General features: G+C 40.1%; 2 protein-coding genes across 2 annotated transcripts in view; both read right to left on the bottom strand.

The window, feature by feature from the left end:
* Nucleotides 1-15,175, bottom strand: part of LOC128691939 (uncharacterized) — a 36,237-nt gene extending 21,062 nt beyond the window's left edge. The window contains exon 1 of the mRNA XM_070101100.1: nucleotides 14,137-15,175. The gene's annotated coding sequence lies outside the window, so the exon portion shown is untranslated. The remainder of the gene's footprint in view (nucleotides 1-14,136) is intronic.
* Nucleotides 6,405-14,143, bottom strand: LOC138854943 (zinc finger protein 84-like). Its single transcript, XM_070101089.1, has one exon. It carries the CDS (start codon nucleotides 12,596-12,598, stop codon nucleotides 11,447-11,449), a length of 1,152 nt encoding a protein of 383 aa, XP_069957190.1. The 5' UTR covers nucleotides 12,599-14,143; the 3' UTR covers nucleotides 6,405-11,446.
* Nucleotides 15,176-24,336: the final 9,161 nt, after the last annotated feature.

The raw sequence follows: 24,336 nt of genomic DNA, 5'->3' as shown, positions 1-24,336 counted from the left end.
CTGTTGTTCACTGAATATTTCACTACTGTTGTTCACTGAATATTTCATTACTGTTGTTCACTGAATATTTCACTACAGTTGTTCACTGACTATTTCACTACTGTTGTTCACTGAATATTTCACTACAGTTGTTCACTATTTCACTACTGTTGTTCACTGAATATTTCACTACTGTTGTTCACTATTTCACTACTGTTGTTCACTGAATATTTCACTACTGTTGTTGACTGAATATTTCACTACTGTTGTTGACTGAATATTTCACTACTGTTGTTGACTGAATATTTAACTACTGTTGTTCACTGAATATTTCACTACTGTTGTTGACTGAATATTTCAGTACTGTTGTTCACTGAATATTTTACAACTGTTGTTGACTGAATATTTAACTACTGTTGTTCACTGAACATTTCACTGCAGAATTCTTGGTTACTGAAGTACACAGATTACAGACTTAACCTTACAGTATTTTCCATATGTATTTATTGATTATACTGTATATTAGCTCTCATGAGAACACAAGACTTATCTTTTTATAAAATATATAAGATATTCTGAACATTAATTCAACTTATCTCCTCTATGAACTCATGATTTATAAGACTTACATTTCATTAACATATTTCACTCTCAACACTGTTATGGTATATCCATGTCATATATTCTGATGAGTTTATAACTAAAATATTTCTGAAACATTAACCCTTTCAGGGTCCAAGGCCGAAATCTGAAGTCACGCACCAGTGTCCAAGAAATTCTTACAGAATTAACCCTTTCAGGGTCCGTCCCGTAGATCTACGGCTGGTCGGTGAGTGTCCAAACTGTAGATCTACGCCAAAATTCTAGCGCCGTCAAATTTAGCGCGAAAGCGCTCATAGGCCTACATATGAGAGAATGGGTCTGCGCCGTGGGTGTGCGCCGTAAACAAAAAATCTAGGCGCCTGCATAGCATTGTGGGAACGCTGGCTCAGTCACCCTTGTTCACCATGCCTCGTCGCAAGTCAGCTCTCACTCCCCGGAAAATTGGGACTCTCCTCTTCCTATCTGATAGTTCTGACACTGATGGAAGTGGAAATGAAGACGAATTCTACGGCTTTGATCAGTTAGTGACCGAAAAGAATGACCAGGATATCGATAATAGTGCAGAAAACCCCGACGATCCTCGACCTTCTACCTCTGGTGTGGGCACTCGTGACTCACGGTCGGGTGTTCCTAAACGTAAGAGAAAACTAATATTTTCCCGTGGCCTGGCCTCTGACTTCAGTAATGACGATGATTCTGACGTGGATTGTGATTTTATTGCGCTCGACGATCATTCGAGTAGTGATAGTGAGGAAACATATTCACCAGTGAAGCGTCGGTATGTTCGCCGCCGCATGCGCTCGGGTAGTGTACCCTATGCTGTGTCCAGGGGACGGAGTACATCCCGGAGTACATCCCGTGGCCCTACACCCGTTTTAGGTAGTGATAGTGAGGATGATGTGGCTACACTTGGCATGGATGGGCCACAGACATCAGTGGATGGTGTTAGTGGGGCTGGTGGTGGTAGTGGCACCGCCATGCGTGACTCGCTGCACCACGCGGGGACCCACGCTGCTGACTCGTCAGTTCAAGGACAAAGCGGAGCGTCACCCACCAGCCTGCCACAACCACCCGTACAACCAGCCTATGATGTCCAGTATCCACCAGCAAACCGTATCTGGGATTGGCAGCAAAATCCCAATTTTGTTCCCAGCCCTCACCACTTTGATGACTCTCAAAGTGGAATTCTACCTACCTGTCCCCTTGGAACCACGGCCAATGAACTAGAATTCTTTGAATTATTCTTTGACCAGCCATTGATGGAAATTATTGTCAGGGAAAGTAATAAGTATTTTCAGTACACCATGGCAAATACGATCTTATCACCACAGTCAAGACTACACAGGTGGAAAGAGACGACTGTTGCAGAAATGTATTTGCTTTTTGCAACAATAATGCTTATGCCTCACGTCTATAAGCATAATATAAAAGCATACTGGTCCACAGATCGGCTAATTTGTACCCAATCCTTCAGTGAAATAATACCAGTGAACAGGTTTATCTTACTGTTACGTATGTTGCACTTCTCTGACAAAACCAGGCCTGACAGAAGTGACAGGTTATACAAGATTAGAAATGTTTTCATGTATCTCAAACAAAAGTTCAGGATATACTTTTATCCATTCAAGAATCTTGTAATTGACGAGTCTTTGATTTTGTTCAAAGGTAGACTGTCATTCAAGCAGTATATACCGAGCAAGAGGAACCGCTTTGGTATAAAATTGTTTGTACTCTGTGATTGTGACAGTGGCCTGGTGTTGGATATTGTTGTATACACGGGTAGTAAAACATTGAAAGATACCAAGATGTTATTGGGTATATCAGGTGACGTAGTGAGAAACATGATGGCACCATATCTTGGTAAGGGCCATACATTATATACCGATAACTGGTACACAAGCCCATTACTCAGTGATTTCATGCGAGTGAACAAGACAGATGTGTGTGGCACAGTGCGTTCTAATCATAAACATATGCCCAGGCTCAACGCAGGTGTTTGTGGTGATGACGTGCAGGTGTTTACTGCCAATGACATCATGGCATTACGGTGGCATGACAAACGAGATGTCACATTGTTGACAACCATTCACCGTAATGAAATGCAAGACAGTGGCAAAGTTGATCGAGTGACTAATGAACGTATTCGAAAACCAGTGACAGTGATTGATTATACACAAAACATGCGCTTGGTTGACAAGTGTGACATGCAGATTGGTTTTGTTGACTGTGTTCGTAAGAGTTACAAGTGGTACATGAAACTTTTCTTCCATCTCATGGACATTTCAATGCTGAATGCATATAATATGTACCAAATAAAGACTGGTAACAGACCACCGTATGGTGAATTTTGTTTGTCTGTTGTCAGACAACTCATAATGAAGTACCAGGTAACAACACCTGCAATACAACATGGTCCTCGAATTCATCACAATATACCCAAGCGTTTGAGGAGAGAAGGTGATCATTTCATAATACAGCTTCCTTCAACTCAAAAGAAATTTGCTCAGAAGAGATGCATTGTCTGTGCACAAACAAAACGACGGCAACAAAGACGCAAAGACACTCGGTTTATGTGTGAGGAATGTAAGGTGCCTCTGTGCATGGTGCCTTGTTTCAAGGAGTTCCACAAGCTCCAGCAGTTCTAAAACCATGTCCAGTGATTGTAAATATGTAAATATATGATAGAACATTAGTATTATACAATATTTGTGCATGTTTATTGTAATAAACAACAGTGGTAAACAATAATATGATAATAACTTTAGTGCGGTTATTGTGTTCAATACAGTGAGTATATATATATACATTATATACAGTATTGGTCTCTCAGGCCCCAAATGTTAGTAGGAATAGAAAAAAATTGGAAAAGAAAAGAAAAAACAACAAAAAAAACAAAATAATATAATACGCGTATGTGGAATTCGTCGATGTTGCCGCCACCACATCATTTTCTACAAACTTCTTGGCACTGTATCTCGGTAAGTACTGATCAGATTCTAATTTTTTTTGTTTTATTACCTTCACAAAAATATGCTCTTTAATTCTGTAAGAAAAAATAATTTTTTTTTTTCAAAATTCCTTGGACACTGGTGCGTGACTTCAGATTTTGGCCTTGGACCCTGAAAGGGTTAAAGAGCATATTTTTGTGAAGGTAATAAAACAAAAAAAATTAGAATCTGATCAGTACTTACCGAGATACAGTGCCAAGAAGTTTATAGAAAATGATGTGGTGGCGGCAACATCGACGAATTCCACATACGCGTATTATATTATTTTGTTGTTTTAGTTGTTTTTTCTTTTCTTTTCCAATTTTTTTCTATTCCTACTAACATTTGGGGCCTGAGAGACCAATACTGTACATAATTGATATATATAAACTCACTGTATTGAACACAATAACCGCACTAAAGTTATTATCATATTACTGTTTACCACTGTTGTTTATTACAATAAACATGCACAAATATTGTATAATACTAATGTTCTATCATATATTTACATATTTACAATCACTGGACATGGTTTTAGAACTGCTGGAGCTTGTGGAACTCCTTGAAACAAGGCACCATGCACAGAGGCACCTTACATTCCTCACACATAAACCGAGTGTCTTTGCGTCTTTGTTGCCATCGTTTTGTTTGTGCACAGACAATGCATCTCTTCTGAGCAAATTTCTTTTGAGTTGAAGGAAGCTGTATTATGAAATGATCACCTTCTCTCCTCAAACGCTTGGGTATATTGTCATGAATTCGAGGACCATGTTGTATTACAGGTGTTGTTACCTGGTACTTCATTATGAGTTGTCTGACAACAGACAAACAAAATTCACCATACGGTGGTCTGTTACCAGTCTTTATTTGGTACATATTATATGCATTCAGCATTGAAATGTCCATGAGATGGAAGAAAAGTTTCATGTACCACTTGTAACTCTTACGAACACAGTCAACAAAACCAATCTGCATGTCACACTTGTCAACCAAGCGCATGATTTGTGTATAATCAATCACTGACACTGGTTTTCGAATACGTTCATTAATCACTCGATCAACTTTGCCACTGTCTTGCATTTCATTATGGTGAATGGTTGTCAACAATGTGACATCTCGTTTGTCATGCCACCGTAATGCCATGATGTCATTGGCAGTAAACACCTGCACGTCATCACCACGAACACCTGCATTGAGCCTGGGCATATGTTTACGATTAGAACGCACTGTGCCACACACATCTGTCTTGTTCACTCGCATGAAATCACTGAGTAATGGGCTTGTGTACCAGTTATTGGTATATAATGTATGGCCCTTACCAAGATAAGGTGCCATCATGTTTCTCACTACGTCACCTGAGATACCCAATAACATCTTGGTATCTTTCAATGTTTTACTACCCGTGTATACAACAATATCCAACACCAGGCCACTGTCACAATCACAGAGTACAAACAATTTTATACCAAAGCAGTTCCTCTTGCTCGGTATATACTGCTTGAATGACAGTCTACCTTTGAACAAAATCAAAGACTCGTCAATTACAAGATTCTTGAATGGATAAAAGTATATCCTGAACTTTTGTTTGAGATACATGAAAACATTTCTAATCTTGTATAACCTGTCACTTCTGTCAGGCCTGGTTTTGTCAGAGAAGTGCAACATACGTAACAGTAAGATAAACCTGTTCACTGGTATTATTTCACTGAAGGATGGGGTACAAATTAGCCGATCTGTGGACCAGTAGGCTTTTATATTATGCTTATAGACGTGAGGCATAAGCATTATTGTTGCAAAAAGCAAATACATTTCTGAAACAGTCGTCTCTTTCCACCTGTGTAGTCCTGACTGTGGTGATAAGATCGTATTTGCCATGGTGTACTGAAAATACTTATTACTTTCCCTGACAATAATTTCCATCAATGGCTGGTCAAAGAATAATTCAAAGAATTCCAGTTCATTGGCCGTGGTTCCAAGGGGACAGATAGGTAGAATTCCACTTTGAGAGTCATCAAAGTGGTGAGGGTTGGGAACAAAATTGGGATTTTGCTGCCAATCCCAGATACGGTTTGCTGGTGGATACTGGACATCATAGGCTGGTTGTACGGGTGGTTGTGGTTGTGGCAGGCTGGTGGCTGACGCTCCGCTTTGTCCTTGAACTGACGAGTCAGCAGTGTGGGTCCCCGCGTGGCACAGTGAGTCACGCATGGCGGTGCCACTACCACCACCAGCACCACTAACACCATCCGCTGATGCCTGTGGCCCATCCATGCCAAGTGTAGCCACATCATCCTCACTATCACTACCTAAAACGGGTGTAGGGCCACGGGATGTACTCCGGGATGTACTCCGGGATGTACTCCATCCCCTGGGCACAGCATAGGGTACACTACCCGAGCGCATGCGGCGGCGAACATACCGACGCTTCACTGGTGAATATGTTTCCTCACTATCACTACTGGAATGATCGTCGAGCGCAATAAAATCACAATCCACATCAGAATCATCGTCATTACTGAAGTCAGAGGCCTGGCCACGGGAAAATATTAGTTTTCTCTTACGTTTAGGAACACCCGACCGTGAGTCACGAGTGCCCACACCAGAGGTAGAAGGTCGAGGATCGTCGGGGTTTTCTGCACTATTATCGATATCCTGGTCATTATTTTCGGTCACTAACTTATCAAAGCCGTAGAATTCGTCTTCATTTCCACTTCCATCAGTGTCAGAACTATCAGACAGGAAGAGGAGAGTCCCAATTTTCCGGGGAGTGAGAGCTGACTTGCGACGAGGCATGGTGAACAAGGGTGAATGAGCCGGCGTTCCCACAATGCTATGCAGGCGCCTAGATTTTTTGTTTACGGCGCACACCCACGGCGCAGATCCATTCTCTCACATGTAGGCCTATGAGTGCTTTTGCGCTAAATTTGACGGCGCTAGAATTTTGGCGTAGATCTACGGTTTGGACACTAACCAAAAAGCCGTAGATCTACGGGACGGACCCTGAAAGGGTTAAACACTAACATGTTTTATCTCTTGAATGAACTTGTGTATGTTTCACATGATTGCTTTTTTGATTAAAACATTTCAGACACTCAGAACATTGATATGGAGCCTTCACCAAATTCAACTTCAATAACAAGAACATAAAGTGGGACCAAGTAAACCAAGTCCTAAATGATATAAGCTGGGAAGATAGACTAAGCAACACAGACCCCAACTTATGCCTAGAGCAGATTAACTAGGTGGCACTCAATGTATGCTCAAGGATTATTCCTTTAAGAAAAAGGAGGAGTAGATGTAAAATAGAAAGAGACAGGCGCTCGCTTTACAGGTGATGGAAAAGAATAACAGAGCGGCTAAAAGAGGCCAATATATCTGAAATACGTAGGGAGTCGCTAAAGGAATCTTATAGGAGTCAGGAATCACGGGAAGAGCTAAAAGCCATAAATGAAATCGAAAGAAACCCAAAGTATTTCTTTTATTATGCCAAATCAAAGTCAAGAACAACATCCAGTAATGGGCCCCTACTTGAACAAGATGGGTCCTACACAGATGACAGCAAGGAAATAAATGAACTACTTAAGTCCCAATATGACTCAGTTTTCAGCAAGTCTCTAACCAGACTGAGAGTCGAAGATCAAAATAAATTTTTTATGAGAGAGCCACAGAATTTAGTAAACACAAGCCTATCTGATGTTATCCTGATGCCAAATGACTTTGAACAGGCGATAAATGACATGCCCATGCACTCTGCCCCAGGGCCAGACTCAGGGAACTACATGTTCATCAAGAACTGCAAGAAGCCCCTATCACGAGCTTTTACTATCGGAGAGGAAGCATGTACACTGGGGTCGTCCCACAGTTACTAAAAACAACAGACATAGCCCCACTCCACAAAGGGGGCAGTAAAGCAATAGCAAAGAACTACAGACCGATAGCACTAACATCCCATATAAAAATCTTTGAAAGGGTCCTAGGAAGCAAGATCACCTTCCATCTAGATACCCATCAATTACACAACCCAGGGCAACATAGGTTTGGAGCAGGTCACCCCTGTCTGTCCCAATTACTGGATCACTACGACAAGGTCCTAGATGCACTAGAAGACAAAAAGAATGCAGATATAATATATACAGACTTTGCAAAAGCCTTCGACAAGTGTGACCATCGCGTAATAGGACACAAAATGCGTGCTAAAGGAATAACAGGAAAAGTTGGTAGATGGATCTATAATTTCCTCCCAAACAGAACACAAAGAGTAGTAGTCAAAAGAGTAAAGTCTGAGGCAGCTATGGTGAAAAGCTCTGTTCCACAAGGCACAGTACTCACTACCATCTTGTTTCTCATCGTCATATCTGACATAGACAAGGATGTCAGCCACAGCACCATGTCTTCCTTTGCAGATGACACCCGAATCTGCATGACAGTGTCTTCCATTGCAGACACTGCAAGGCTCCAGGCAGATGTCAACCAAATCTTTCAATGGGCTTCAGAAAACAATATGAAGTTCAACGATGAGAAATTTCAATTACAGTGGGCCCTCAACCAGCGATGGCATCGATTAACGATAAATCTGACTAGCGATTCATTTAAACGCAAAAATTTTGCCTTGACTAGTTCTTAAAAACCCAACCAGTTCTATTTGTTCCGTACCATACGCGTCCACTTTGGCCTGAGCGCGCCTCACTTGTCCCTTTTGTGCCAGTGTTTACAAGCCAGCCAGCCACCGCGGTCGCTTCCAAACATACAACTGGAACATTTCATATTATCACAGCCTTTTTAGTGATTGCACCTGCAAAATAAGTCACCATGGGCCCCAAGAAAGCTTCTAGTGCCAACCCTACAGCAAAAAGAGTGAGAATTACTATGGAGATGAAGAAAGAGATCATCGATAAATATGAAAGTGGAGTGCGTATCTCTGAGCTGGTCAGGTTGTATAATAAACCCCAATCAACCATCGCTACTATTGTGGGCAAGAAAACGGCAATCAAGGAAGCTGTTCTTGCCAAAGGTGCAACTATGTTTTCGAAACTGAGATCGCAAGTACTCGAAGATATTGAGAGACTGTTATTGGTGTGGATAAACGAGAAACAGATAGCAGGAGACAGCATCTCTCAAGCGATCATATGTGAAAAGGCTAGGAAGTTGCATGACGATTTAATTAAAAAAATGCCAGCAACTAGTGATATGAGTGAATTTAAGGCCAGCAAAGGTTGGTTTGAGAGATTTAAGAAGCGTAGTGGCATTCATAGTGTGATAAGGCATGGTGAGGCTGCCAGTTCGGACCACAAATCGGCTGAAAAATATGTGCAGGACTTCAAGGAGTACATAGACAGTGAAGGACTGAAACCTGAACAAGTGTTTAATTGTGACGAAACAGGCCTGTTTTGGAAGAAAATGCCAAGCAGGACGTACATTACTCAGGAGGAAAAGGCACTCCCAGGACATAAGCCTATGAAAGACAGGCTTACTTTGTTGATGTGTACCAATGCTAGTGGTAATTGCAAAGTGAAGCCTTTATTGGTGTATCACTCTGAAACCCCCAGAGTGTTCAGGAAAAACAATGTCCTCAAGGCTAATTTGTGTGTGCTGTGGAGGGAAAACAGTAAGGCATGGGTCACTAGGGACTTTTTCTATGACTGGTTACACCATGCATTTGCCCCCAATGTGAAAAATTACCTAATTGAAAAGAAATTAGACCTTAAGTGCCTCCTGGTATTAGATAATGCCCCTTGGTCATCCTACAGATGTGGCAGAGAGACTTTCTAGGGGCATGAGCTTCATTAAGGTGAAGTTTTTGCCTCCTAATACCACTCCTCTCCTGCAGCTCATGGACCAGCAGGTTATTTCCAACTTCAAGAAACTGTACACAAAAGCTATGTTTGAAAGGTGTTTTGTAGTGACCTCAGAAACTCAACTGACTCTAAGAGAGTTTTAGAAAGATCATTTTACCCTCCTCAATTGTGTAAACATTATAGGTAAGGCTTGGGAGGAAGTGACTAAGAGGACATTGAACTCTGCTTGGAAAAAACTGTGGCCAGAATGTGTAGACAAAAGGGATTTTGAAGGGTTTGAGGCTAACCCTGAGAATCCTATGCCAGTTGAGGAATCCATTGTGGCATTGGGGAAGTCCTTGGGGTTGGAGGTTAGTGGGGAGGATGTGGAAGAGTTGGTGGTGGAGGAGAGTGAAGAACTAACCACTGATGAGCTGCTAGATCATCTTGAACAGCAAGAGGGCAGACCTGAGGAAACTGCTTCGGAGGAGGGGAGAGAGAAATTGAAGAAGTTGCCTACTTCTAAGATTAAGGAAATCTGTGCAATGTGGCTTAAAGTGCAAAGCTTTATGGATGGTAATCACCCTGACACAGCTACTGCAAGCCGTGTTGGCAACTTGTACACTGACAATGTTGTGAACCACTTTAGGAAAGTCATAAAGGAACGAGAGGTACAGGCCTCTATGGACAGATATGTTGTGCGACAGAAGTCCAGTGACTCTGAAGCTGGTCCCAGTGGCATTAAAAGAACAAGGGAAGTAACCCCAGAAAAAGACTTGCTGCCTCAAGTGCTAATGGAAGGGGATTCCCCTTCTAAACAATAAGAAGATAACACTCTCCCCTCCTCCCATCCCATCAATCATCACCAGATCTTCAATAAAAGTAAGTGTCATGTAACTGTGCATGTAATCTTCAGTTTGTGTGTATTAAAATTAATATTTCATGTGGTAAAATTTTTTTTTTTTCAATACTTTTGGGTGTCTTGCACAGATTAATTTGATTTCCATTATTTCTTATGGGGAAAATTAACTTGACTAACGATTATTTTGACTAACGATGAGCTCTCAGGAACGGATTAATATCGCTGGTTGAGGGTCCACTGTACTCTGATATGGTGAACATGAGGAAATTAAAACTTCATCAGAGTACAAAACAAATTCCAGCCACAAAATAGAGCGAAAAACCAACGTCAAAGACCTGGGAGTGATCATGTTGGAGGATCTCACATTCAAGGACCATAACACTGTATCAATCACATCTGCTAGAAAAATGACAGGATGGATAATGAGAACCTTCAAAACTAGGGATGCCAAGTCCATGATGACACTCTTCAGGTTGCTTGTTCTATCTAGGCAGGAATATTGCTGCACACTAACAGCACCTTTTAAGGCAGGTGAAATTGCTGACCTAGAAAATGTACAGAGAACCTTCATGGCGCATATAACGGAGATAAAACACCTCAATTACTGGGAGCACTTGAAGTTCCTGAACCTGTACTCCCTGGAATGCAGGCGGGAGAGATACATGATTATATACACCTGGAAAATCCTAGAGGGACTAGTACCAAACTTGCACATGAAAATCACTAACAACGAAAGCAAAAGACTCAGCAGATGATGCAACATCCCTCCAATGAAAAGCAGGGGTATCACTAGCACGTTAAGAGACAATACAATAAGTGTCAGGGGCCCAAGACTGTTCAACTGCCTCCCAGCATACATAAGGGGGATTACTAATAGACCCCTGGCTGTCTTCAAGCAGGCACTGGACAAGCACCTAAAGTCGGCAACTGACGAGCCGAGCTGTGGCTCGTATGTTGGATTGCATGCAGCCAGCAGTAACAGCCTGGTTGATCAGGCTCTGATCCACCAGGAGGCCTGGTCACAGACTGGGCTGCGGGGGCGTTGACCCCCAGAACTCTCTCCAGGTAAACTTAAGGTGAACTCTCATGTGTGTCACAAGATGGCTTTTCACATTAAAACATTTCAGACACTCAAAACATTGATATGGTTTATTTTCTGTATGTACTCTCATATGTGTCACAAGACTGCTTTTTACATTGAAACTCTTCAGACATTCAGAACATTGGTATGGTTTATCTCATGTATGTACTCTCATATGTGTCACAAGACTGCTTTTTACACTGAAACTCTTCAGACATTCAGAACATTGGTATGGTTTATCTCCTGTATGTACTCTCATGTGTGTCACAAGATGGCTTTTTCGACTAAAACATTTCAGACACTCAGAACATTGATATGGTTTATCTCCTGCATGTACTCTCACATGTGTCCTAAGAATACTTTTTTCACTAAAACATTTCAGACACTCAGAACATTGATATGGTTTATCTCCTGTATGCACTTTCATATGCTTCACAAGACTGCTTTTATCACTAAAACATTTCAGACACTCAGAACATTCATATGGTTTATCTCCTGTATGTACTCTCACATGTGTCGTAAGTTTACTTTTTTCACTAAAACATTTCAGACACTCAGAACATTGATATGGTTTATCTCCTGTATGCACTCTCATATGTTTCACAAGACTGCTTTTTACATTAAAACATTTCAGACACTCAGAACATTGATATGGTTTATCTCCTGTATGCACTTTCATATGTTTCACAAGACTGCTTTTATCACTAAAACATTTCAGACACTCAGAACATTCATATGGTTTATCTCCTGTATGTACTCTCACATGTGTCGTAAGATTACTTTTTTCACTAAAACATTTCAGACACTCAGAACATTGATATGGTTTATCTCCTGTATGCACTCTCATATGTTTCACAAGACTGCTTTTTACATTAAAACATTTCAGACACTCAGAACATTCATATAGTTTATCTCCTGTATGTACTCTCATGTGTTTCACAAGACTGCTTTTTTCACTAAAACATTTCAGACACTCAGAACATTCATATGGTTTATCTCCTGTATGTACTCTCATGTGTTTCACAAGATTACTTTTTTCACTAAAACATTTCAGACACTCAGAACATTCATGTGGTTTATCTCCTGTATGTACTCTCATGTGTTTCACAAGATTACTTTTTTGACTAAAACATTTCAAACACTCAGAACATTGATATGGTTTCTCTCCTGTATGTACTCTCACATGTGACACAAGATGAATTTTTTGACTAAAACATTTCAGACACTCAGAACATTCATATGGTTTATGTTCTTTATGTTTTTCCATATTTTTTAAATGAAGGTATTTCATTAAAAATATTTTAGTCATACAACAGTGGTATAGTTAATCTTCCTTATGTACACACATGTCTATTTCATGATATTTTTAACAATTTTGGACACTGAACACATGGTTTTCCTTATGAACATATTCCCATGTTAAGATTTATTTAGGAAAAACTTTTCCTACTTATGAGCACTAATAAAGTTCATATTGTTAAAACACTATCATAATTTTTGTTTTGTGTTAAAACATTAATGTATGTACTAGAACACTGCAGAGACACTCAACAATATTATTATTATTATTAATATTATTATTATTTGCTCTTGTGTTTAAACAAATTTTTTTGTATTCTTTTATTGACCCTTTGAGGGTTCAGACCCCCAGTCTGAAAATTCCCCACAGGGTCTTAGGAAATCATAGAGAATGTATTAATAATGTAATAAAATAAAAAGTACATAATTTTATAAAGAATTGATGAAGTTATACTCCTGCAAATTTTGGTGTGTCAGAAATATTTATGCATTAGCAATTTTGCCCACTTTGAGTCATGTTTTTGGCCAATTACATAGTTCCATTACACCAAATTCTTAGCTATTTCACTAGTATGTGTTCCATATTATCTATTAAGCACATAAAATTGCCCAATTCAACTATTTCAACTTCCCAATAAAGTGATTGGAAATTGGAAATATGGCCAATTTCACACAAAATTCAAAATTTTCCAATTTCAAAATAGGGTCCAGAATAATCAGTACAGGCAACCTGGCATTAAACTAACATTTCTAGTACATATTAGTTACATTTGTAGGCTTTACAGATGAATTTCATTTTGATTTTTTATTCACAAATTATTTTTATGCACACTAAAAAATAGAAAAGTTACTGTTATTCAATATTGTAATAATTAAATAAATAATATCAGTGCATTCAGCAGCACACATTAAACCCACCAGCTGATGTGTATTGGACACGTGATGTGATTGTTTATCCTCTAATATCAGCAAAAACAGAACATTTCCACAACTCTGAACTCAATTTCAAGTTATTTTCTGTACTAAAATCCATCAAAGTCATTTCTGTAATACATCTTCTATTCTATCAAATGAGACCAAGAAACAGTGAATGCTACTATAAAAAACACATAAAAATACACCATAAATTTGCTGTTTTAATCCAAAAACACAGTTGCACTTTTTTTTCTCATTATGCACTGCCTGCTGCAGGCTTTGTTTTATATGGTGTACACTTACCACAGAGATTCATTCTCTCATATTTAGGCCCAAATTTACTGTTCACAGCTTATCTGAGTAAGCTGAGCTCATGTTGCAGTACTACAGCTTGGACCCCGGCTTAAAAGTCATAGAACTACAAAACGAACCCTCAAAGAATTAACTGCCATGTATTTTTAGAATTCCCAATTTCAAAAGCAAAATTTTTTAATTAGTAATAGCTAGTTAAAAATTCACAAGAACAGCTTTTGCCTTTCTTGAAGTACTGAAGATATAATGTCTGGCAAGACACAACCTGGTAGTCCTCCACAAAATACTTCCGCAATATCAGTTGTTGTTCAAGACACTTACACTGGTGCTTCTTGAAGTACTGAAGATATAGTGTCTGGCAAGACACAACCTGGTAGTCTTCCACAAAATACTTCTGCAATATCAGTTGTTGTTCAAGACACTTACACTGGTGCTTCTTGAAGTACTGAAGATATAGTGTCTGGCAAGACACAACCTGGTAGTCTTCCACAAAATACTTCTGCAATAGAAACTTGAGTCAGTATAGCACAATATTCCACAATTACCAACACAACATACTCAACTAAAAAAGACTGTTTTCTCTATTGTCACATGCTACACTAAATAAAATTGTCACTTAAATGTTTATCTGTAAAAATCAAGATAAATCACAAGTTGTATATAATAATTATGTTAACTAATAACTGAGTAAACAATATGACTTCAACACAAACATCTTTAATTTTTATTATATTCTTGGAGAATAATAATATTAATACAGCCTTTCCTCACTTAGCGACGTACTCGTTTACCGACGCCTCAGACTTACGATGGGCTCTCTGACCAGTATGCATACCTAAATAATGTATATTAGAGCTGATTACCTTTATTCTGCTTATTACAATATACAGTACACTACTACATAAGCATTTAAAAATATACCAGAAATGTAATAAATGGAGCAAAGATGACATTAAAACAATATCAAACATGGTTGACACAAACCCACTGTCATATTATGCTCCTCACTTAGTGATAAATTTGTATACTGACATGGTCTTAGGAACGGAACTCTGTTGTTGAGTGAGGAGAAGCAGTAATATAATCAAAGTGCTAAACCTGAAAAGGTCATAGAGCACTGCAGGGTGAATTGTGCTAAAGAAGGAATATACAAAGGTCAGAGACTAGTGTGTTGTAGGAGTGTGCAAGAGGTACTGTTAGGAAAGGTTGTGACCCCTGCTCTCAAACCTGCTCTCAGGGTCAAAGATTTTTCCCCCCCAATTTTTTTTTTCTTATGAAATGATAGAGAATCTTTTACCAAAAGTAATGAAACCAAAAGCACAAAATTTGAAGGAAAACTTTTGGAATTACGCTCTCACAAATTTAGTAATGCTATATTTACTTATCAGTGATTTTGCCTCTTTTCAGCCCTAATTTGGGCCAATTCCAGTGTTCCAGTCGACCAAACTCAAAGCTATGACATTAGAACTGCTTTCATTCTATCAATTGAGTGCCCATTTACCTATTTCAACTACTCAAGAAAATACAACGGTTGCCCATTTACCTATTTCAACTACTACAGTAAACGTGGTCAGATCGTTAAACTGTACTAATTTTTCCAGTTTCACACGAAATTCAAGAAAGACCATTTTCAAAATAGGGTCCAAAATAAATAATGAAGACATTCCTGACACTAAAATAACAATTTCTCTGTTCATTAGTCACCTCTCCAGGAACTTCTTATATTATGCTTGCTTTTCATTTCAAATTTTTATTCACACAAAAAACAGAAGATTTGCTCTTGTTCATACAATTGTATAATTATAATAATTGTACTATTGAAACTATTGTTCAACTTAACTATGATAAATTTCTTGAACATTAAGTAGTCTGTAAGCCATTAAATTAAGTCTGCCCATAATGCCTAGGCATGATAGTGGCTCTTTTTGTACTGCAACACATTACTGTAAATACAGTGGAACCTCAGATTTCGAATGTATCATTTATCGAACACTTCAAAAATTGATAGCTTTTTTCTAACCAACTTTGTCCCTATTATCGAACTCGCCCCTATTTTTGAACTGCCAGCTACCAGACCTGTCTGCCAGCCCACTCTGTCCGTGTCCCCGCGCATGCGCCGTGAGCCAGTCTGGCTTTGTCGATGCTTGAGTGAACACTAACCTGCACTCTCATTCAAATATTTTACAATTAATTTATTGTGTTTAGTGCTTGTGGGGCTGTGAAATAAGCTACCATGGGCCCAAAGAAACTTGCTAGTGGTACCCCTGTGGTAAAGAAAGTGAAAAACACCATAGATGTGAAGAAGGAAATAATACAAAAGTATTAGAGTGGTGTGAAACTTGTTGAGCTTGCCTGGATGTATGAGAAAAACAAGTCGACTCTCGCTTCTATCCTGGCAAAGAAAGAACAAATCAAGGAAGCTGATGTTGCGAAAGGTGTTAATATGCTAACCAAAAAAAGACCACAGACAATTGATCAGGTTGAGAAGTTGTTGCTGGTGTGGATCAAGGATAACGAGATGGCAGGTGATAGTGTTTCAGAGATGATTATTTGTGAAAAGGCAAGGAAGTTGCATGCCGATTCTAAGATTAAAGAGATCTGCGCCAAGTAGAATGATGTCCAAATGTTTGTGGAGAAGTACCACCCTGAGCAAGCTGAAACAAGCCATCTTTGCAACAAGTTCAGTGGCAGAACCATGTCCCATTTTAGGGAAATCTTAACCCTTTCAGGGTCCGTCCCATAGATCTACGGCTTCACGTTCAGGGTCCAAACCATAGATCTATGCCAAAATTCTAGCGGCCTCAAATTTAGCACGCTAACGCTCATAGGCCTACATGTGAGAGAACGGGTCTGCATGGTGTGTTTGCGCCATAAACATAGCATTGTGGGAACGCCGGCTCAGTTACCTTTGTTCACCATGCCTCGTTGCAAGGCAGCTCTCACTCCAAGGAAAATTGGGATTCTCCTCTTCCTATCTGATAGTTCTGACTCTGATGGAAGTGGAAATGAAGACAAATTCTTTGGCTTTGATCAGTTAGTGACTGAATGGAATGACCAGGATATCGATAATAGCGCAGAAAACCCTGACGATCCTCAACCTTCTACCTCTGGTGTGGGCACTCCTCAGTCACGGTCAGATGTACCTCAGTGCAAGAGAAAACTATTATTTTCACGTGGCCAGGCCTCTAACTTCAGTAATGATGATGATAGTGACGTGGATTGTAATTTTATTGCTCTTGATGATCATTCGAGTAGTGATAGTGAGGAAATATATTCACCAGTGAAGCGTCGGTATGTACGCCGCCGAATGCGCTCGGGTAGTATACCCTATGCAGTGCCCAGGGGACGGAGTACATCCCGGAGCACATCCTGTGGCTCTACACCAGGAATAGACAGTGAAAGTGAGGATGATGTGGCTACACTTGGCATGGATAGACCACAGGCATCAGTAGATTGTGGTAGTGGTGATGGTAGAGCCACGGCCATGCATGACTCACCAGCCCAGGCTGGGAACCATGCTGCTGACTCATCAGTTCAAGGACAAAGCGGAGCATCAACCACCACCCACCACAACCACAACTACCTGCACAACCAGCCTATGATGTCCAGTATCCACCAGCAAACCATACCTGGGATTGGCAGCAAAATCCCAATTTTGTTCCCAAGCCCCACCACTTTGATGACTCTCAAAGTGGAATTCTACCTACTTGTCCCCTTGGAACCATGGCCAATGAACTGGAATTTTTTGAAATATTCTTTGACCAGCCCTTGATGGAAACTATTGTCAGGGAAAGTAACAAGTATTTTGAGTGCACCATGGCAAATACGATGATATCACCACAGGAGGTGAACATATTCAGATATTTGGGAGTGGACGTGTCAGCAGATGGGTCTATGAAAGATGAGGTGAATCATAGAATTGATGAGGGAAAAAGAGTGAGTGGTGCACTTAGGAGTCTGTGGAGACAAAGAACTTTGTCCTTGGAGGCAAAGAGGGGAATGTATGAGAGTATAGTTTTACCAACGCTCTTATATGGGTGTGAAGCATGGGTGATGAATGTTGCAGCGAGGAGAAGGCTGGAGGCAGTGGAGATGTCATGTCTGAGGGCAATGTGTGGTGTGAATATAATGCAGAGAATTTGTAGTTTGGAAGTTAGGAGGAGGTGCGGGATTACCAAAACTGTTGTCCACAGGGCTGAGGAAGGGTTGTTGAGGTGGTTCGGACATGTAGAGAGAATGGAGCGAAACAGAAGGACTTCAAGAGTGTATCAGTCTGTAGTGGAAGGAAGGCGGGGTAGGGGTCGGCCTAGGAAAGGTTGGAGGGAGGGGGTAAAGGAGGTTTTGTGTGCGAGGGGCTTGGACTTCCAGCAGGCATGTGTGAGCGTGTTTGATAGGAGTGAATGGAGACAAATGGTTTTTAATACTTGACGTGCTGTTGGAGTGTGAGCAAATTAACATTTATGAAGGGGTTCAGGGAAACTGGCAGGCCGGACTTGAGTCCTGGAGAAGGGAAGTACAGTGCCTGCACTCTGAAGGAGGGGTGTTAATGTTGCAGTTTAAAAACTGTAGTGTAAAGCACCCTTCTGGCAAGACAGTGATGGAGTGAATGATGGTGAAAGCTTTTCTTTTTCGGGCCACCCTGCCTTGGTGGGAATCGGCCAGTGTGATAAAAAAAAGAAAAAAAAAAAAAAAAAAAAATAATAATAATCACCACAGTCAAGCCTACACAGGTGGAAAGAGATGACTGTTGCAGAAATGTATTTACTTTTTGCAACAATAATGCTTATGCCTCATGTCTAAAAGCATAATATAAAAGCATACTGGTCCACAGATCAGCTAATTTCTACCCCGGTCTTCAGCGAAATCATCCCAGTGAACAGTGAACTCTCTGATCGCGGGTTCAAATCCCGCCCATGGTATGTTTTTTTTTTTATCTTACTTTTACGTATGTTGCACTTCTCTGACAAAACCAGGCCTGACAGAAGCGACAGGTTATACAAGATTAGAAATGTTTTTATGTATCTCAAACAAAAATTCAACATGTACTTTTATCCATTCAAGAATCTTGTAATTGACGAGTCTTTGATTTTGTTCATAGGTAGGCTGTCATTCAAGCAGTATATTCCGTGCAAGAGGAAACGCTTTGGTATAAAACTGTTTGTACTCTGTGACTGTGACAGTGGCCTGGTGTTGGATATTGTTGTATACACTGGATGTAAAACATTGAAAGATACCAAGATGTTATTGGGTATCTCAGGTGACGTAGTGAGAAGCATAATGGCACCTTATCTTGGTAAGGGGCATACATTATATACCGATAACTGGTACGCAAGCCCTTGCGAGTGAACAAAACAGATGTGTGGCACAGTGCGTTCTAATCGTAAATATATACCCAGGTTCAACGCAGGTGCTCGTGGTGATGACATGCAGGTGTTTACTGCCAATGACATCATGGCATTATGGTGGCATGACAAACGAGATGTCACATTGTTGACAACCATTCACCGTAATGAAATGCAAGGCAGTGGCAAAGTGGATCGAGTGACTAATGAACATATTCGAAAACCAGTGACAGTGATTGATTATACACAAAACATGCGCTTGGTTCACAAATATGACATGCAGATTGGCTCTGTTGATTGTGTTCGTAAGAGTTACAAGTGGTACATGAAACTTTTCTTCCATCTCATGGACATTTCAATGTTCAATGCATATATGTACCAAATGAAGACTGGCAACAGACCGCTGTATAGTGAATTTTGTTTGTCTGTTGTCAGACAACTCATAATGAAGTACCAGGTAACAAACCTGCTATACAACAAGGTCCTCGAATTCCTCAGAATATACCCAAGCGTTTGAGGAGGGAAGGTGATCATTTCATAATACAGCCTCCTGCAACTAAGAAGAAATTTGCTCAGAAGAGATGCATTGTCTCTGCACAAACAAAATGATGGCAACAAAGACACAAAGACACTCGGTTTATGTGCGAGGAATGTAAGGTACCTCTTTGCATGATACCTTGTTTCAAGGAGTTCCACAAGCTCCAGCAGTTCTAAAACCATGTCCAGTGATTGTAAATATGTAAATATATGATAGAACATTAGTATGATACAAGATTTGTGCATGTTTATTGTAATAAACAACAGTGGTAAACAGTAATATGATAACATTAGTGCGGTTATTGTGTTCAATACAGTGAGTTAACATATATACATTATATACAGTATTGGTCTCTCAGGCCCCAAATGTTAGTATGAAAAGAAAAAAACTACAAAAAATCTTTAAATAAAGTAATGAGCGTATGTGGAAATCGTCGATATTGCCGCCACCCGGTCATTTTGGGTAAACTTCTCGGCACTGTATCTCGGTAAGTACTGATCAGAAATTTTTTTTGTCTTATTACCTTCACAAAAATATACTCTTTTATTCTGTAAAAAAAAAAATATTTTTTTTTTTCAAAATTTCTTGGACACTGGGCACCACTTCAGATTTTGGCCCTGAAAGAGTTAAAGAGGTGCCACAAACAGAGGACTGTGGACAGTTATTTTGTGAGACAGGGGTCCAGTGACTATCAAGCTGGTCCTAGTGGCATTAAAAGACAGAAGAGAAGTAACCCCAGAGAGAGCTTTGATACCTTAAGTCCTTCCAAACACTAACCCCAACTCCCTCTCTCCTCCCTATCTTCCAGATGCCATCACCAATCTTCAATAAAGGTAAGTAAAAATGTTATTTTGTATGTTTATTTAAATTTACTAATACATACATAATTGTACACTATGATTGTTGTGTATATGTAAAATTATAATTAATCTCTATAAAATTAATTTTTTCATGTGAATATTTTTGGGTTTCTGGAATGGATTAATTGTATTTCCATTATTCCTTATGGGAAATATTGCTTTGCTTTTCAAACTTTTCGAATTTTGAACTAGCCTCTGGAACAGATTAAGTTAAAAATATGAGGTTCCACTGTACATAATCTCAATGTACTCAGTTCCAAAGAAATAAAATTGACTATTGGCTAATATCAACCCATTCATGACCTTATATTAACCCTTTGAGGGTCGACAGGCCCTCTCCGAAACTCGTTCTCAGGGTCGGCCAAATTTCAAAAAAAAAAAATTTATTTTTTCTTATGAAAAAATAGTTTTTTTTTCTAAACATTATAGGCTAAACAAAAAAATTTTAACGTTAATACTTACCGAGATATGGAGGCGTGAAATTTGCCAAAATTGAACAACATCTGGTAACATCGCCGACTGCCGTCACCCGGTATTTTTCTATTTACTTTTTTATGTACTATTTTCAATTATATTTCAATTTTTCTTTTTCTGAGTAACTTTTATGGCCTCTGAGGCCAACATGATCAGTATTTTGTAAGTTATTTCTTTTTCAATACTACACACTAAGGGCGTAAACACTGTTGTCATTATTTTGTTTACAGAAAATATTTACACAAACAAACGATATGAAATGTTGTTTATTACTATTTTTCTATATTTTATATACACATATACAGTCACAGGTAATGTTTCTAGAAGTTCTGCAGCCTGTGGAACTCTTTGAAACATGGTGTCATGCACAGTGGAGTTTTGCATTCCTCACATAAAACGAGTGTCTCTGTGTTGTTGTGTGCGTTTTTTTGCATGTGCACAGATGTAACACCTCTTCTGAGCCTTTTTCTTGAAAGCAGTAGCAGGCAGTTTTACCAGGAAGTGATCACCATGCTTCAGTCGAGCAGGTAGTTGTTGAAAATTTGGTGGGCGGTCAATTGCAGGTGCTGTTCCTTGGTACTTGAATACTATTTGTCTGATGACAGACAAACAGAATTCGCCGTACTGTGGTTTGTTTCTGTTGCTCATCTTATACATATTATAAGCATTGAGCATGGAAATGTCCAGAAGATGGAAAAACAGTTTGATGTACCACTTATAACTCTTGCGAACACAATCAGCAAACCCAATCTGCATGTCACATTTGTCCACTGAACGCATGTTGAAGGTGTAATCAATCACAGCTGCAGGTTTTAGAATGGGTTCATTTCTCTCTCTATGCTGCCTGCCACTGTCTGCCATTTCATTAGGGTGAATTGATGACAACAGTGTGACATCTCGTTTGTCATGCCACCGAAATGCCATGATGTCATTGGCAGCAAACGCCAGCACCTCACCTCTACGAGTGCCAGCGTCAAACTTGGGCATATGTTTCCGATTTGCACGCACTGTGCAACACACATCTGTCATGTTCACTCGCAAAAAATCACTGAGTGAGGGGCTTGTGTACCAGTTATCTGTATATAATATATGCCCCTTACCAAGGTATGGTTCTATCATTGTTCGAACCACATCACCTGAGATGCCCAATAACTTCCTGGTATTTTGCAATGTATAACTTCCAGTGTACACAATAATATCCAATACCAGACCACTGTAACAATCACAAAGCACAAACAACTTTATACCAAAGCGTTTCCTCTTGCTTGGTATGTACTGCTTGAAAGAGAGTCTTCCTTTGAACAGAATCAAAGACTCATCAATTACAAGCTTCCTGAAGGGATAAAAATGCATACTGAATTTCTGTTTCAGATACACAAACACATTCCTAATCTTATATAACCTGTCAGTTCTGTCAGGCCTGGTTTTATCTGAGAAGTGAAGCATACGTAATATTAGCACAAATCGATTCACTGGCATTATATCACTGAAACCTGGTGTTGCAATCAGGGGGTCTGTTGACCAGTATGATTTCACTTTGTGCTTATACACATGTGGCATAAGCATTATTGTGGCAAAGAAAAGATACATCTCAGCCACAGTTGCCTCCTTCCACTGGTGTAGACGTGATTTTGGTGAAAGTAATGTGTTTGCCATGGTGTACTCGTAGTATGTGTTGCTTTCCATGACAATACTTTTCATCAGTGGTTCGTCAAAGAATAACTCGAAATATTCCAGTTCAGTGGCATTGTTCCCAAGTGCACAAGATGGCCGTATTCCACTTTGGCTGTCATCAAACTGGTGGGGATTTGGAACAAAATTGACAGCTTCCTGTCAATCCCAGGTGCGGTCTGCTGGTGGGTACTGGACAATGACAGGTGGTTGTGGTTGTGGAGGTTGTGGTTGTGGAGGTTGTGGTTGTGGAGGCTGGTGTGGTGGGTGAGTGGAGGATGGTGGCCTTTGTTCTAGATCAGCTGAGGCAGTGGCATGGGTGGAAGCGTGGGTGGCAGCATGGCCCACTGCTGGTGCCTCACCGCCGGCACCACTACCACCACGCACATTTTCCATCCCAATTGCAACAGTATCTTCGTCATTTTCACTGTCTGTTCCTGTTGTACAGCCACGGGATGTACTCCGAGATACACTCCTTCCCCTTGGTATAACATATGGCACACTACCAGAGCGCATATATCGTCGTATATACTGACGCTTCACTGGGGAATATTGCACTTCACTATCACTACTGTAACTAGTTTGAAGAGCTTGTAGTTCATATTCACTATCACTATCATCACCCATGCTCTCATCTGAGTCTGGGATTTGGGAAAATAGAAGTTTCCTCTTCGGTTCTGGAACAACTGAACGTGAACAAGAGGGCCCAGCACCAGAGGTGGAAGGCTGAGGGTCATCTGGGTTTTCTTCACTATTACCGATATTATGGTCATTAGTTTCGGTCAAAACCTCACTAAAACCACGAAACTCATCTTCACTGGCACTTCCATCACTATTAGAACTGTCACTGGGGAACAAAAGTGTTCCAATTCGCCGAGGAGTGAGGACCTTCTTACTGCGAGGCATGGTGGACATTGTTTACTAAGAGGGCATTCCCACAATGCACCACTGGGTCCCAGATTTTTTTTCTACCACTCACACCGACCATGGAGACCCATTCTCTCACACCTAGGCCTACCAGCCTTTTCGCGCGAGATCTGAGGCCGCTAGAATTTATGCGTACTAGTACGTCGAAAACCCCTACGCGTAAGACGTACTAGTACGACCAAAACCCTCAAAGGGTTAAAACAGCCAGTTGCATGCATATTGGACGCACAACGTGATTTGTTTACTCTTGAGCACTGGGAAAAATTTAACATTTCCGCCACTTCAAACTCAATTTCAAGCTACTTTTAATCTTCAAACGACTGACAATCATCCTCCATCTCAATCTCTCAAACCCGAATGAAATGAAATCTAGCTTATAGAAACCTCTAATTCTATAAAAAATTTTCCATTCTATCAAATGAGGCCAAGAAGCTGAAAATATAAATATAAAATCCATATGAAAATACAGTGGACCCTCAACCAACGGTGGCATCGACTAATGCCAAAATTGACCAACTGCGCTCTTTGACATAAAAAAATTGGCTCTACCAATGCCAAAAAACTTGTCTAACGGCTTTCATCCTGAATGTGTCCATGCGACCAGAGCGTGACCTGAGCGGGCCCAGCCACTCCAAGACTCCATGTACAGCCAGTGTGCCAGTGTTTACAAGCCGTTTCGGTCAATCCCACATGTACCTGCGATTTTTGT

Source organism: Cherax quadricarinatus, chromosome 75, assembly GCF_038502225.1.
Source record: "Cherax quadricarinatus isolate ZL_2023a chromosome 75, ASM3850222v1, whole genome shotgun sequence".
NCBI classification, from domain to species: Eukaryota; Metazoa; Arthropoda; class Malacostraca; order Decapoda; family Parastacidae; genus Cherax; species Cherax quadricarinatus.
The sequence above is the reverse complement of the archived record's forward strand: the minus strand, read 5'-3'. Positions and strand labels throughout refer to the sequence as shown.

Excerpts from the sequence above, each read along its gene's own strand:
- LOC138854943 (XM_070101089.1), bottom strand. The coding sequence starts at position 12,598 with ATGACTAAAATATTTTTAATGAAATACCTTCATTTAAAAAATATGGAA.